Source organism: Phocoena sinus, chromosome 7 (genome assembly GCF_008692025.1).
Source record: "Phocoena sinus isolate mPhoSin1 chromosome 7, mPhoSin1.pri, whole genome shotgun sequence".
In the NCBI taxonomy this organism is placed as follows: Eukaryota; Metazoa; Chordata; class Mammalia; order Artiodactyla; family Phocoenidae; genus Phocoena; species Phocoena sinus.
In genome coordinates, this window is record NC_045769.1 from 87760903 (window position 1) to 87776883 (window position 15981).

General features: G+C 37.1%; 1 protein-coding gene and 1 long non-coding RNA gene across 6 annotated transcripts in view; one reads left to right on the forward strand and one right to left on the reverse strand.

Annotated features, from left to right (window-relative positions):
• ARHGAP15 (Rho GTPase activating protein 15) overlaps positions 1–15981 on the reverse strand; it is a 623633-nt gene that overhangs the window by 212650 nt on the left and 395002 nt on the right. For all 5 annotated transcript variants that reach the window (XM_032637027.1, XM_032637031.1, XM_032637030.1 and 2 more), the window contains one exon: positions 12511–12609. In XM_032637027.1, the coding sequence (XP_032492918.1) occupies positions 12511–12609 (99 nt within the window). The remainder of the gene's footprint in view (positions 1–12510; positions 12610–15981) is intronic.
• LOC116756531 lies at positions 602–2352 on the forward strand. Its single transcript, XR_004350673.1, has 2 exons — positions 602–1604; positions 2199–2352. It is a non-coding gene; the product is annotated as an uncharacterized LOC116756531 (long non-coding RNA).

Here is a 15981-nt window from a genome sequence, read left to right on the forward strand (position 1 = left end):
ATGACACTGGTAGGTCTCAAAAGCATTAAATTTCTCTTTAGTTAGTTGAATCTCTCAGGTTTATGAAGCAATTTAACACTGTTTGTTGAGAGACTGCTTTCTGCCTCTTAAGGATAAGCAAGTCAGTTTTGTCTGAAACCTGTCCTGAACACCAGGGTCATTGCTCTATTTTTGTTCTGTCTTATCCTATTAGAGATTATTGCTAATATGGTATGTCATATAGATATAAACATGGATATAGACTGAGGTGGATATATATACACATATCATACCATGATGCAAACGCCAAACAAAACAAAATAACTATTTTAAGGCAGCTTCTTTACCTTTCCAGATAATGTAACTTTACATTGTGTTTTAAGAGACATTTAATCACTATCTCTTCTAGCAGTTCAATGAATCTTCAGCATAGAATTTTTTAAAAATATCTTTATTGGAGTATAATTGCTTTACAATGGTGTGTTAGTTTCTGCTGTATAACAAAGTGAATCAGCTATATGTATACATATATCCCTATATCCCCTCCCTCTTGCGTCTCCTTCCCTCCCACCCTCCCTATCCCACCCCCTCTAGGTGGTCACAAAGCACCAAGCTGATATCCCTGGGACGAAGTGAGAGAGTGGCATGGACATATATACACTACCGAACGTAAAATAGATAGCTGGTGGGAAGCAGCCACTCAGCATAGAATTTGATTCTCTAAGGATGGATGCATGGGTGGATGAATGAAAAGAAATCTTGGATAATATCCATCTATTCATCCATTTAATCGTCCATCTTGACTGGAACCCCTACATATGCCAGCTCTAGTGTGCTGAGCAGTGAGGAGGCAGGGATGAACCAGACCATCTCTAGACTCCAGGACTCACATTCTAGGTGGGGAAAGGGTTATGAGACCAGCCGTTACGGTCGCATGCAATAAAGGCTATGCTGGGGAAGCAAAGCTCTTACTGGAACACTGTGGAGAGGGGTGGCTACTAATGTCCAAGAGATCACAGAGAGGGGGTTGAGGGTACGAGTCGGAGAACATTCATTGTTGAGGGTGACTCTGGTGCTATGCCCAAGAGGATCAATCGGAATTTGGCAGGTAAATGGGTATGGAAAGGGTCTTTAAGGAGAGAAAACAGTTCATGGAAGGAATATCAGCCTTTGGAAAACTTCATGTAGTTGGAGCATAGGAAGCCGTTTATGAGGTTATAAAGCTGGAGAGTAGACAGAGGTCATATGCTTCTCCTTTTTATGGTAATAACTAGTATGGTATTTTGTTTATCCTGATGAGAAGGCTCTCAGAAGGGATAATATAATCCTATTTATATTTAAGAGGGATCATTTTGGCAGCATGGAGAAGAATGGCCTGGGAAGAAATAAGAACAAAGGCAGTGATATCAATTAGAGGGTTTATCTCAAAAGAAATTATGGGAGCACAATTAAGGCCATGGGAGGTGAGAGGAAGAATCAGCTTCAAGAGATAGTACGGGCTTCCCTGGTGGTGCAGTGGTTGAGAATCTGCCTGCTAATGCAGGGGACACGGGTTCGAGCCCTGGTCTGGGAGGATCCCACATGCCGCGGAGCAACTGGGCCCATGAGCCACAACTACTGAGCCTGTGCTCCACAACAAGAGAGGCCGCGATAGTGAGAGGCCCGCGCACCATGATGAAGAGTGGCCCCCGCTTCCCACAACTAGAGAAAGCCCTCACACAGAAACGAAGATCCAACACAGCAAAAATAAATAAATTAATTAAAAACAAAAGTACCAATGCCACCGTGGATGTGAGGATTAAATTAGTCAATGCTTAAAGGAAAAAAAAAAAGAGATAGTAAAAAAAAGTACAGATCATTAGATCTGATGAAAGATGCTGTACATAATGAGAGAGAAGAATTTAAGATGTCCAATGAATTTCTTTTTAGGGCAATGGGGAAATAGTTATGAATCCACTGACTGAATTAAAGACTAAAGGAGGAATAGCAGGTTTGTTGAGGAAAGTTATAAGTTCAGTTTAAAAAAGTTGAATTTGGAATGCCAGGGAAAAACTCAAAAAGGGTTGTTCCTGGACCTCAGGTCTGAGTATAAAAAGGTAGCTTGAGGGGGCTTCCCTGGTGGCGCAGTGGTTGAGAGTCTGCCTGCCAATGCAGGGGACACGGTTTCGAGCCCTGATCCGAGAAGATCCCACATGCCGCGGAGCAACAGGGCCCATGAGCCACAACTACTGAGCCTGTGCTCCGCAACAAGAGAGGCCGCGATAGTGAGAGGCCCGCGCACCGTGATGACGAGTGGCCCCCGCTTCCCACAACTAGTGAAAGTCCTCGCACAGAAACGAAGACCCAACACAGCCAAAAATAAATAAATAAATTTATTAAAAAAAAAAAAGTAGCTTGAGGAGTCATGCCCGTTTAGGAACTTTAAAGTCATTGAAGGAATCATTGAAGCTTTAGGAGCATTGAGATCACACTGACAGAATGAGTAGCATGAAATGTCAGTCAAGAATTAAATCCAGAGGAAATGCGTGTTTTTATGCTGTCAAACTCTAGGCCAGACACATAGGCTCCAATATTATGCTATGCAATCTCACATACATGCCAACTGCTCACCTTTAAGACAAAAGTAAAGAAAACTTACCACAGTGATTACAGTGCTGTTGGGTGTCTCACCACTCTGTAGGGATACTCAGGAGTTAAGTTATTAGCCCAAACTGTCAAAAGTGCAAAACATAACATGAAGGGCATTATGTTTAAAACAAGAAAGGTAATGGTCCTCTTTTAATGACACTGGTGTATTCTAAGTCTTTATAGAGCTTTTGATAGTGTCAGCAGAGTTTAACTTTTTTCTGCTGTGAAGTAAATTTTGGAGAAAATGAAATCAATATCCAGTAGCAAAACCATGTCAGAATGTAGAGGATTGGTATCCTCTGTTCATTAGTTTCAAACTGATAGGTCTGTGTCGTTGACCATATCTTTCTTATTTCAAATTCTTTGACAGAATCTGTAAACTCAAAAATCTATCTTCAAACGAAGAATTTCCTGATATTTCCATAGAAAAGAAACACTAAATCAGGAAGGTGAGATATTCACAGGGAAGTAAACTAACACAGAGGAGCACCAGCATGGTATTCCAAGCCTGAATTAAAGGAAAAGATGTGGTGCTCAACTTTCTGTGTGGTTATGGGAGCCGAGCCTACGCCTGACCATTCTCAGACATGTCACTTACAAGTCATAGTTGCCATTCAATTACTAAATTAAAAACAGCAGGCTATTGGTGTTGAAATAATGCCTAATGGGATATAACTTCCTCTGATGAAATGAGAATGGATGTTCTATTAGCTGCTGAACTTAACCGTGCTTTCCAAAAATTGATGAGCGTAAAATCTTAAAGTAAACATAACTTCGAATGTTTAGCATAGCTGAGTATCAATGGGAAAGAATGATGTCATTTAGAATATAATATAATATCATCAGAAATGGTTTAAATGTTTAAAAGAAAGACTTGCAAGCTACATTATTCTCTGCACATCTTGTAGCTGCCTTCAACCAACAACTGCTGGTCATCCATCTTTTTAGTTTCAACCATTTGCAGGTGTAGCAATGGAGTGCAACTTTCCAATCAAGATTTAAACAATGTTGAATGTAATTTAACCATTCTTTCATCATTTATTGAGAATTCATCATGTGCAAGGCACTGTGTGAAGAGTTAAAAATAAATCCATGCTCCCTATAGAAAGGAGCACACAATGTACTGAAGGTGATGTCTTAAATACTTTCCTTCTATAAGTGGTGCTTTCACCCTACATCTCAGGGCATTCTTATTTCCTTAAAGAGTACGACTTTACATTTAGGGTCTATGGTCTACTAAAACCTCAAGAACTCTTCCAGCAGTATCATTTCAGACTTATTTTGGTTTTGCACGGTCAGTTTTTCTTTTCAAAGCATCCTGCCCTTGGTTTGTTTGTTTGTTTGTTTGTTTGTTTCTGAACTGAAAATAGAAGTGGCTTGAAGAGTATAGAATTTGGCAAAAGGAATAAAACTAGCAAAGAAAGGATTATTTAAACCCAGGAAAAACATGTCTAACTCAACAGCCCATTAGACTGTAAGATAACCTCTCATAGAGTTCAGAAGAATCTCTAAGACATGAATCTATTAAGGAGATGAGTAAATTACTTTAAAACATCCTGTAGAGGAAAATATGCCATATTCAATTATGCAGACCAATGCAACTATTTCTCCTGGACTCTGTACGTCTCTTTTACGGTATACACAGATTAATGATTAATGCTTAAGTTGGACACACTTCATCTGAAAGTGTGAAAATTCTTTGGAAAAGGCAATTTTTTCTAGGCATTTAGAAAGGGAGTGTTATTCATTAGGAAACCCACAAAAGAGTATAAAATTTTGGTCTTATTCATAGCTTCCTGAATTAACTTAAGGCTTCTCAATTATCATACATTTTTAAGCTCTAGGGAAATGCCTATAAAAATATAACGTATAAGCTGATTCACTTTGTTAAATATCAGAAACTAACACACTATTGTAAAGCAATTATACCCCAATAAAGATGTTAAAAAAATATATATATATATATAACGTATATATTTTTGTTCAACCAATAAAGAATAGATTAATTCAAAAAATAAAGTGACACTCTTGTGAAAGTGTTGATAATTTACTTTTTAATCAATTGGTTCACATTATGCAACAAGAATAAAAAAAAATTTAAAAACTACAAATCCATTTTTGAATCCCAAGGAAACAAATATCTGAAAATCTCTAACTGCCTTATTATTAGTAGTATTATTATCACTATTACTCCCATTTTTTAAAAAACTGAAAGCTTTCCAAAAGCATGTGATTTTTTCCTTCAAATTTTGTAAACACTTGCTTTCAGGCTTAAACACCCTGCCAACTTTCAGCCAAGATTATTTTTATGGCTGAACTATTAACTTCTGAATATTGGGGTTTATAATGGACAAAACTCCCAGACCCAGAACTCCCATCATATAAATGACACCACTAAAGGATAATTTAGAGTACTGCATCTTGACATGTTGAGGTGTTGCATTATTTAAATCCTCCATCCACAACAAAAGGCTAATTTCCTAGGGTATTAATTTTGGCTGTGTTTCCTTCCAACTGACTCCAAAGGAAAAATATGTTAAGAACCTAAACTTTAGAAAGGGGATGGGAGTGGGGGCAGAGGTTGGAAATTAGACTCAGGCTTTATCTAGGAAGAGACATTATTTATTCGTATGCATTCTGGACTCAAAAGTGTGGGAATATCCGCTGACTGATTTGGCCAGGGCCGCATTGCTGGATACGTTAGATAGCCTTTCTGGTTATTGAACTGCACATTCATTTCTCTGTTAACTTCTGTTAGTCTTAAGCTCTCTTTTTTTGATAATAAGACTGTTGTGTATTGCTCAATGTAGATAAACTCCATTAAATGTCACTAATAAGTACAGTGAACTAATTCGTAGCCACGTCTATACACAGAATTTGTGAACATTCAGAATTTGTGAACATTCGTGGCAAGATTTAACTGACAAGCATTTTCTGGAACAGCAGTACATTTCTCTGGAACAGGGAAGTAGGCATTAGGTAACTATGGCAGAGATGGTAACTGGTGCAATAGTCTGTCTTCTCTTCATTACAGACCTCACAAGCAAGTGCTTTTATCCATATTTGTTTTCTTAATTGCAAAACACAGCTTTTTTTCTCTCTCTCCACCTTGTCATCTCTGATTTCTTTTGGTTGTCTTTTCCCAGTTTCTCTTTTATACTCTCGCTGGCTGTTTCCTGTTTACTCTTTTTTGATTTTTGTCTTCCCCTCTAGCCCTGAATGTGGCTTTCTTACAGACACAGAGGCCCCAGCATGACTACCCCAAAGAGCCAATTCCAACTTGGACCCACAAGACTACTGCTGTCAGGAAGGTGGCTGTCATTGGTTGCATTAAAACAAAACATAAAACACCAAAAACGCCAAACTGGACTTGATTTTAACTCAGAATTAAAAACTAAGGAAAATTTGCTGTAAACTTTCACGGAGTTTCTTGGAGGATCATTGCTATTGTAAACGCATGTGGATGCCTAACTTTAGGCATAAAAAGCGAGCACTTAAAAAAAAAGGAAGACATAGGTCAGTGCTCTTAGAAACATTTTTGTTCAGTCCACAAATATTCTCTGGGGAAAAAGGAATAGTGCTTATCTTGAACTCTTGATTTTATTTTTTGAACATGTCATTTTTATCAGTTTGTTTTGTTTTTGTTACTTTTTTTTTTTTTTTTTTTTACTCACTGCTTTTAAAACCAGCAAGCAGAAGTCCCTCTGGAACAAGATAGAATCATACAAGTTTTCAAGAATCTCGTCACAAACTAAACAGTACAAATTGCACATTCTTCATGAAGTATCAGCCTTTGATGCGTGCCTGGATCCAACTATAATAGATTATCCCAAAGTGGGAAAGAATGAACAGGACAAAATTAGCAGAACTGGGAGCAGAGCTTGTCTAGGGAAGGCATTATGATCTGCCCTTCAGGGGTCTAGATCATCAGGCAATGGGAATAGACCATGTAGTTTTATTTTTGCAAGTGAACGCTTGGTAGTATCTCAAGAGGCAGACTGGCGCACTGAATGTTGCCTGTTCTTTTTATAATAAGTACGTACATGTGCGTGCCTTACTTAATTTGCAAGTACATGTTAAGCAAGGCATGCACTATATATAATAGTAAATATCCATGTATTTACGTATCGTCCTTGTTCTGAATTTTTATGACTCGGTAAGTATATTCCTGTGTAGGTGTGTAACCTTACCTTCTTATGATATTAATACATACGTCTAAATAAATATTGACACAATTAGAGAAATAGGTTTCATTTATAATGGCATGGGATTCTTAATGTGTCTTTCTCTCAAACTTCACGTTAACAGCAGCTGAATTACCAAAAAGAAACAGTTAAGGTATAATAATAATCTTAGCCATTCTTTTTCCAAGTTGCTATAATCTACCCAAAGATAACTAATTGTTCAAAGTAAACATTCCACTCTGACCACAAAAGGAATCCATTACACAAACATATAATTCACAGTCATTTTTAGTGGGTTGTAAACAGTTTGGAATGAGCATAAAATGGGACAAAAATCAAAGTGAGCATTTTGAAATGAAAAAGTGTTTGCTACAAAAGGTCAGTCCCTTTGCTTGGCAAACTATGTAGAAAAGCCTGGGAAAATGCTGATCACACAAGCAATGAAGGAATTTTAAAGCCAACAGCCTCCTTGTTTCTTTAAACAGACATCGGAACCTATAACTGGATCCTGTCAAACAAACGACAGCAAAAAAATATAACAGCTGCTAAGAAGTCAAGTAGAGAGATAAAGCTTTTGAGGCTAAGGACCTTCTCAGAAGTAGACTAAAGGTCTTCCTTAAATCTTTAAGCAAGGTTATGGATCCCAGGGTGGCTTTTAGGCACCAAGTCAAATATGTAATTTTGTGTATCATTCTTGTCATAGTATTTTGTGTTCCAGAAAAAAGAAAGAGCAAAATTGTCAGTTAGCATCTGCTGAGGCATTCTGCAAAGGAGCTTATAGCTGGAATCATCAAATTTGGAAGACCTGGTATCACTGATTTTTAACTGTGGTAAAGAAAACCACATAATATAAAATTTATCATTTTAACCATTTTTAAGTGTACAGTTAAGTGGTGTTTAAGTGTGTACACATTGTTTGCAACACATCTCTAGGTATCATTTTAATGTTGTTAAATAGTTCAGGGGCATAAAAATCAGAACTGGGAATCATGGAGGAAGAATGAGTTGTTAAACCATATTCCAAAGGATGAATGCCAATCCAAATGTAATTTAAAAATTGTTTTAAAACCAGCCGTATTCCTTTACAAACAAAAATATATTCAAGGCATAAAAATACATTTAGTGTAGAAACGTGTTCATTCATTTAGTTAACTCCATTATTATATAAAGGAAGTCTTTGGCAATGTATGGTATTGTTGTGTAGAAAAAGGACTGGTTCATCATTTATGGCATGTTCTTTTGGGTATCTCACACCAAGTGACTCCTTGTATTGTGCTGTCACAATGTGTCAAGAAAATAACATGGGAAATAGGTTGTAATTAAACTTCTGGTCTTATCAGGAGGCTAAAACCAGAAGAGTATGTGTTTTATTATTCAGGGTTTATAATGTCATTTAGAAATATATTCTAAATAAAAATTATATATATATATACATATGTATATATATTCATTGTTTTGGTTTTATTTTTTTGCGGTACGCGGGCCTCTCACTGTTGTGGCCTCTCCCATTGCGGAGCACAGGCTCCGGATGCGCAGGCTCAGCGGCCATGGCTCACGGGCCCAGCCGCTCCGCAGCATGTGGGATCTTCCCGGACCAGGACACGAACCCGTGTCCCCTGCATCGGCAGGTGAACTCTCAACCACTGTGCCACCAGGGAAGCCCCAAAATTATATATATTTAAGGTGTACAACATGATGATTTGATATACATAGACACAGCAAAATGACCAACTAATTAACATATCGTCTCCTCACATAACTACCAATTTTTGTCTGTGACGAGAGCACCTGAAATCTACTCTCTTAGCTCATTTTCAGTATTCATCACAGTATTGTTAACTCTGGTCATCATGCTTCTATAGTAGGTCTCTAGACTTATTCATCCTGCATAACTGCAACTTTATGCCCTTTGACCAAGATCTTTCCATTTCCCCCATCCCCTAGTATGCCATTTTTAAGCTGACAAACTTCTTCTATTGTTTTTTTATTATTACTGTAGTGGTTGTTCTTTCTCCTAGCACAATATCTATTCTTTTCTTTCACAGCACTTATCACAGTTTGTTTAATGTATATCTGCTCTATATTCTCAGCTGGTAGTATGGAGACTGACACAGAGTAGGTACTGAATAGTTACTTACTGCCGAAATGCAATAAACACTAGCGTCTGTTACTTCAGTGAGTGTTTACAATGCCGCACACACTGTGTGCCGTTCTTTCCAAATATCAGTAACTGGTCTTCACAAAGAGTAGTCAGTCAGTTACATAGTTTTCATATAAAAAACTATGGATTAAGGTCTCAGTACTAATTATACCAGTTTAGTACTTTGTTTAGTTCATGTCTCCTAGGTCCTTGTCTCTAAGTGATACAGGTGACCCTATTTTTAAGTAAGCAATTTCTAGACACCTTTGAGGTCATCATAAACTACAGAAATTATTTTATAAAGCACTGAAAACTGGACTTCTCCCTCTTTGGATCTACATACCACCAGTGTGTCACAATGTTATCCTCTCCAGGCTCGTCCCCCCAGACCTCAAAAAAGTATCAGATGATCTCCTGCTTTTAGTCAGTTTACCATATGTATTGAGCATTAGCTGAACAATAATTCAATATTTTTGCAGAAACTGCTCTGGAAGAAGAAACATAAGTTGAATTTTTCATTGGCTACTTATGATTTCACATATATATATAAAATCTAAAACTGTAAAGGCAAGGCAAGGGAGAATGAACCACTTGGAAAAGCTTTAAAGACTAACACACTCCTTTACAGTTTGCCCTCCAAGTTTTCTGTATGTTTTCTAGGCTGAGCAGACAATGTCAGAAACCACAGAAATAACTTTAATCTAGTTATAATAGTTGGTAAGAAGGAGAATGCTCTGGTGGTTTAGAGGAATAAAGGAAATCCAAATCAAGATAAGGAAACGTACTAAACAAGTGATTCGCTAAATTGGTTTACATTCGGCTCACTAAAGAGATTTCTTTCTAGGTAGGTCCAAGAGATGCAAAATTTAAAATGTAACTAATACCACTGTACCAGTGATGAATAGAGAATGTATCTTGTGCCAAGGGCTGGGTAGGATTTCCCTGTGGAGACTAGAGGAGCATGGGCAAACTGGCTCTGCCAAGTGCAAGTAACTAACTGAATGAATGAATGAATGAATGGTGGAATAAATGAATAAATGGTGAGAAATGCCCTCCTGATGTTGTTTCATTTGAAATCAAGCATGTAAGAAGCATTAAAAAAACCCAGCTACAGTGTGTAAATTATTTTTTTAAGGTGGGGGAAATAACCTCAAGAAAAAGAGAGAGAAAGGAAACAAGTATTTTTTATAACAGCTGATGTGCTGCTGTAGTGAGGATTGAGACCATTTTCCTAAGACTGTGAGAGTAAACACACAGTTTTCATTAAAAGTGCCTTTCCCATAACTGGTCCATAAGCATTTCCCATGACTCTGCAGTTAAGTATCTTGGCTGGAAGAGGATCTGGCCATTAGAAGGAGGGCTCTAGATATGCAGAGTCCAGCCGTGCTGAGAGACTTGGCACCTTTATATGCTACTTCCTAACAACAACCCCAGCATAAAATGTCATCAGAAGCCTGCATAAACATTGGACTTAGATTCACATAAATTATTTCTGTCCTGAGGTGCTTTATGCCAAAATTTAGTAAAAACAACACTTTGAGTAAATAGAATTGGCATATCAATGTAAGAATATTAATCCAACAAATGATCATAGAAAAATATAATCAAAAGCACACACTTGTAAATCGTGCAGTGATGTGAGAGGTTTACCTTGTGTCTCTGAGTTTTTGTTGAACATTTCCATACAGTTCCTTCAAGCTGACATTGCCAAAATGCTTTGAATTATCAGTTGCTTTACGGAATTGCAGTCTTTGAGTTTCATTAAAACACTTAGGAATTATTTTAATAATCATATGTGATTAGTGCCTGTTCAGTGCTGAATCTACAAATTCATTTTAAGAGTAAACATTGGGACAATGAAATATAATGCCAAATATGATTGCCCCTGTCAGAAAATACATTGTCTTATCTTATTAAAAATCACCAACAAAATGCCATGAACAAAACATACAGTTTCTATTTATGAGCATTTTCTATTCTGCAATACCATGGTGTTTGCATGCCACAAGGCTGTATCTAGCAGAGTTCTCATTTTGCCTGGGGTATGTACATAAATAGAGAGTTATAGAACGCTTTTTTTATGGGCACACATCTTATTATGTACAGCTTCCCCCAAAGTCCTATTTGGATTTTTGCTAATATAACAGTGCTCACACCATCAATGCTGAGTATTTATAAGAGAATGAAGATTTCCTGAAAATGATGATAATTTAACTATTAGCAATAATGGCATTATAACATTTTCAGTGATCCATTTGGCTTTAAGTACTTATTAAATAATATTTATTCCTAAAATATGTACTTACAAAATTAAATGAGATTGCAACATACAATAAAAAGACATTTCTCTCTAAACTCCAAGTGATTCCATTCCTCACAGATACCTCTCCTTGTGTTCATTCTGCTTTTACTGTTTTCTCCTCCCTCTTTGAACCCTCAGCTCTTCTCTCTGATGTGTTGATATGCTTTTCCCCAAAGCTGCTCACTTTATCCACTTTCTCTACCCACTCGTCCCCTTCTTGTTATTCTCTCATTCCCTACTGACATGGGAATAATAGGATCCCAAGGCTGTCCTTACAGTATAATCAAAGTATGAATTTCCAGGAGCTGGAAATTGCAGACCATTTTTATTATGTTTCTATAATAAAGCCAGGTAACATCGAGAGAATTAAAATGGCTTTTCCCTAGCAGATAACTTGGTAAAGATTTCTTCCCTTGGTTCTATTGTTTTAAGAGACTGGGAGCTGAAAAGGGGAATAGATTCACCACTTCTTTTTCTGGAAACACCTCTGTCTTTTACATGATATATATTCCCCTAGATCCTGGGAATATGTTGTAAACTTGTAACAGATGGTGATGAAGCTTCACATTTCTATACAATATATTTTTTGAGATTCTGCACCTACTGTATGTATCTTTCAGGGAAAATGACCTTCAATGAATAAAGTCATAGTCTGAAGGAAAAACACCCCACAGATAGACTAGCATAGAAATGATGAGTCAAATGGGTTTTGTTTTGTTCCCCTCAGTAAGATGAAATAATTTCAAATGGAAAACAGAATGTTGAAATATAGGAATCAAAGGTCATCTTAACACTGGAGGTGTGTCTGTTAATTGTTCCAGGAAAACCAGTTAGGCATATTCTGTGCTGAACAGATACACGTGGAAGATGGAATATCACCATGTGCAAGTAGAAACGCTGTTTGCTTCACTTGGGTAATGTTGGGGGCTTACCAAAATATGTTCTGGCACAAAATCTACCAGCATGAATGTTAGGAGGGTTCTAACACTGTGAGTGCTGATATTTTATGAATGTTTTATCACTGGCGAGAAAACAAGAAGTTTGCAATTGAATCAACAACATGTCAGACAGAAAAAAATATTAAAAAAAGAACATTAGGGGGAATTATTGATGTCCCTACTGTGAAAACAAACTGAAGTTAATAAGAAACTTGATCCTCTTAACTGATTAACAAAAGTCAGATTTTAATTTCATAGCTTGTCAGTGCTGTTAACTTGAGCACTGGTTGTGTAGAGGGTACAGTATTGGGGGAAATTGCTGTATATTCAGTTACCCACCTCTTTTTTCGACAGCTTCAATGCACTGCTTTACAAACCGCGGAACTGTGGAATTTTCACGTTCACACACTGTGTGCAGATGAGAGCCAAAAATTTGATCTGCAAAAGAAACAAAGATGAGCTTCATTAAAATCCAAGCTTGCGTTGTTCTTTAATTTGATTCTGTTTCCATATCCACTGAATGATGAAATCTGCATCTTGCATAGGAATCGATTTTTTGCTTTAATTCCAAAGTGTCTATTGCAGACATACAAAGACCATAACTCCCTTCTCTATGGAACAGGACTCCGGCCCCAGAGAAAGAAAACTAACACTCTGCCATCGATTAGGCAGGGATGACTGAGTAATTTATAGTCTCTCTGGGCTTAACTTTGTTGCCTATAAAATAATGACAAGGAATTAAGAAAACTTCTATAAAATAATTAATCTTAGCGAATTGGTGTCTTAGTGTTTGAGAACAAATTTGTCAATGGTTATCAAAATTATGATGTTGTTAGTATATGTAGAAGATTCACCCTGTGGCTCAATGATATTCGAAGAAAGCAAGTTCCCGGAGACTTACTTTGAAGTGAATTTCTTCACATCTCTCCTGCCTTGAATGCCCTTCCTCTTCTCTAATCTAAGTATCCCCTTTCTTTTAGGGCTCAGCTCAGATGGCTCTTTCTCCATAAACTCTATCCTTCCTATCTCAGCTTTATGTCTCCTGTAACATAGGTTCTTTGGAATACCAGTTCTTCAGTATGTTAATAGGCGATTTTGGGGAAAAAGCCTGTAATCAAAAATGGTTTAGCCACATTGGGTTAAACAAAGTTAAACAGGTTTCTTTCATGTGTACTTATTTTTAGAGTCTGTGTTATGCCAGTGTGCACTGGGAATCTCCAGGCGGGACTGGAGGATGCATTATTTCCCAAACTTATCTGAGTAAGATCCTTTTATTTCAAAGGGCATTTCTCCAGACTAATGTTTCCCAGAACACACTTTGTGAAATTCTAGCCTAGCCCTCTCATTTGGAACATGATTTATGCTACCTTGCATTGTGTATTTACACTTATAATATATGGAATGTATTTTCTCAAAGCAGATTCTGAGTGCTGCATTGCTTATATGTTCTTACGGTCACCAGTGCCTAGCACAAATTTGGGTCCACGGCATTCACGCAAAGATTTTTTAAAACTGTGTTAAAATATATGTAACATAAAAGTGTCCATTTTAACCACTTTTATGTGTACAGTTTAGTGGCATTAAGTACATGTGCATTGGTGCGCAACCATCACCACCATCCATTTCCAGAACCTTTTTAAACAGCATAGATGTTGATTACTCATAATGAAACAAATATTTAGTAGGTTCAAGGGCTTCCCCTCTACCACAGAATGAAATCCAATTCCCTAACGTCACTTCCAAGGCAGTAAACGACCTGACCTTCCACCAATTAACTGATTTCATTTGCTTCCTCTCTACTCTTTCCCGCTCATCACTTGCCTGCCACCACTCTGTCGACGTTGCTGATTCATGCTCTGCCTCAGGGACATTGCACTTATTATTTCCTCTGCATGGAGCTCTATTGTCCTAGCTCTCTGATCAAATGTCACCTTCTTATTGTAGCCTTTCCTATCTACCTTTAAATAAAACCTGGCAACCACTGCCAATAGAACTCTCCATGCTGCCCCACCTTACTTTTCTTGGAGCACTTTTCTCCACCTGACATATTAGATTGATATGTTTACTGGTTAGTTGCTTCCCTTGCTTAGAATGCAAAACCCAGGAGAGTAAGGACTATTCCTATTTCCTTTATTACTGGATCCCCAGTAACTCGACAACGTTTGGCATACATTAGAAGTTCAATAAATATTTATTGAATTATTGACTGTAAGACAGCATCTCAATCATCAGTGGAGGTCTTCAATGCATTTAAAACATATTTTTAGCAGAAGTGGGGAGAAAAAATATAAAATGCAGCATAACAGAATGCTAAACGATGCATTATTACAAAGGGGTAGTCAACGTGGACTGTGGTGAGACTTCAAGAAAGTCACGATTTTCATCCATTTCTCAGAAAAGGTGATGGCTTGAATTGAGAACTTAGCAGAGAGGGAGAGAATTAAGGCTACAACACCAATAATAATGTACTTCAGTATGGAAATGTGCATTTTTTGCAAGAGAGAGAAAGAAGATAAGCTCAAAACACAGTAACATAGTGTAGAGAAGTGGGAAATAATCATAGGTATTTCCTTTGAATAGCTGGTCAAGTAACAAAGATTTGTTCAAAAACAGTGAGTCACCACTATAAGAAAGGATAAAATAAAATATTACTTAAGAAAAATAATCCAAAACTTCAGATTTGATCATTTAATTTGGCCAGAGGTTATAGTCAGGGGGAATTGTTATAGAGTAGAAAATCCTTTAATAGTAATCATAATTCAAATGCATTTCACAAATATTTATTATCTTCTATACTTGCAGTGATGAAGTAGGCATATTAGGTTGTGAAAAAGATATCAAGAGGTCATAATACTGTAAGGCTGAAAGAAATATTCAAATAATATAAAAAATAGACTATAACAGGTATCATAAAAGGTACTCAGTGCTAAGGAGGATGTTCTATAGTATCGAGTTTTTTGTGTCATGTAGTGTAGATGCGGTGGTTTGGTGGGGGCAGAGTGGAGGGAAGTTTATGAGATGGAGATCATTCCAAAAAGATAGATTCCTGAATGGAGTGGTGTTAAAATCTGGAGAGAGGTTTCTTTTGTTTGTTTATTTTTTTTTCTTCTGATAGGTAGATACAGGAAGATGAAGATGAAGGCATTCTAGTGTATTTACTGTTTCATTCACTCAGTTATTTGCCAAAAAAAAAAAAAAAAAAAAAATTCTGAGTGCCTGCTCTGCATCAGGAACTAGGAATGGCACTGGTAACACAATAACCAAGACTCAATTCCTATACTCTAAAAGTTTCTTGACTAGTGCGGGCATCATATAAGTAAACAGGTAAGACCATATCGTGAAAAATACTATACCTGGGGAAGCACAGATGCATGTGGCAGGGCAACCTGAACAGCCTTGAGTGCACATGGAAGACTTCCCAAAGAAGAAATGAATCCTCGAGGATAAGTAAGACTTAGATTGGAGAGGTAAGAAAGAGGACAAAAAGGGCATTTGGAGAAGATGGAGGAGAGGCAAACAAACACATCAATGATGAGAAGAGTGATGAGAAGGATGTGGTGTGCTGAGGAAAACATTCACTCTTTCTTATTTAGAAAAATCTTGATGTATTAAGCTTTAAAAGGAGATGAAGATTATGTTATGAAGAGTCTTAAATATTAAGTCAGACAGGTAAGTATTTGAGAGTGTGCAAATACCATCGATTTCTTATACACATGCTATTCCCCTCCCAACTTCTTTCTTGTTTTTTTTTTTTTTAGAAGATGCTGGGGGGTAGGAGTTTATTAATTAATTAATTTATTTTTGCTGTGT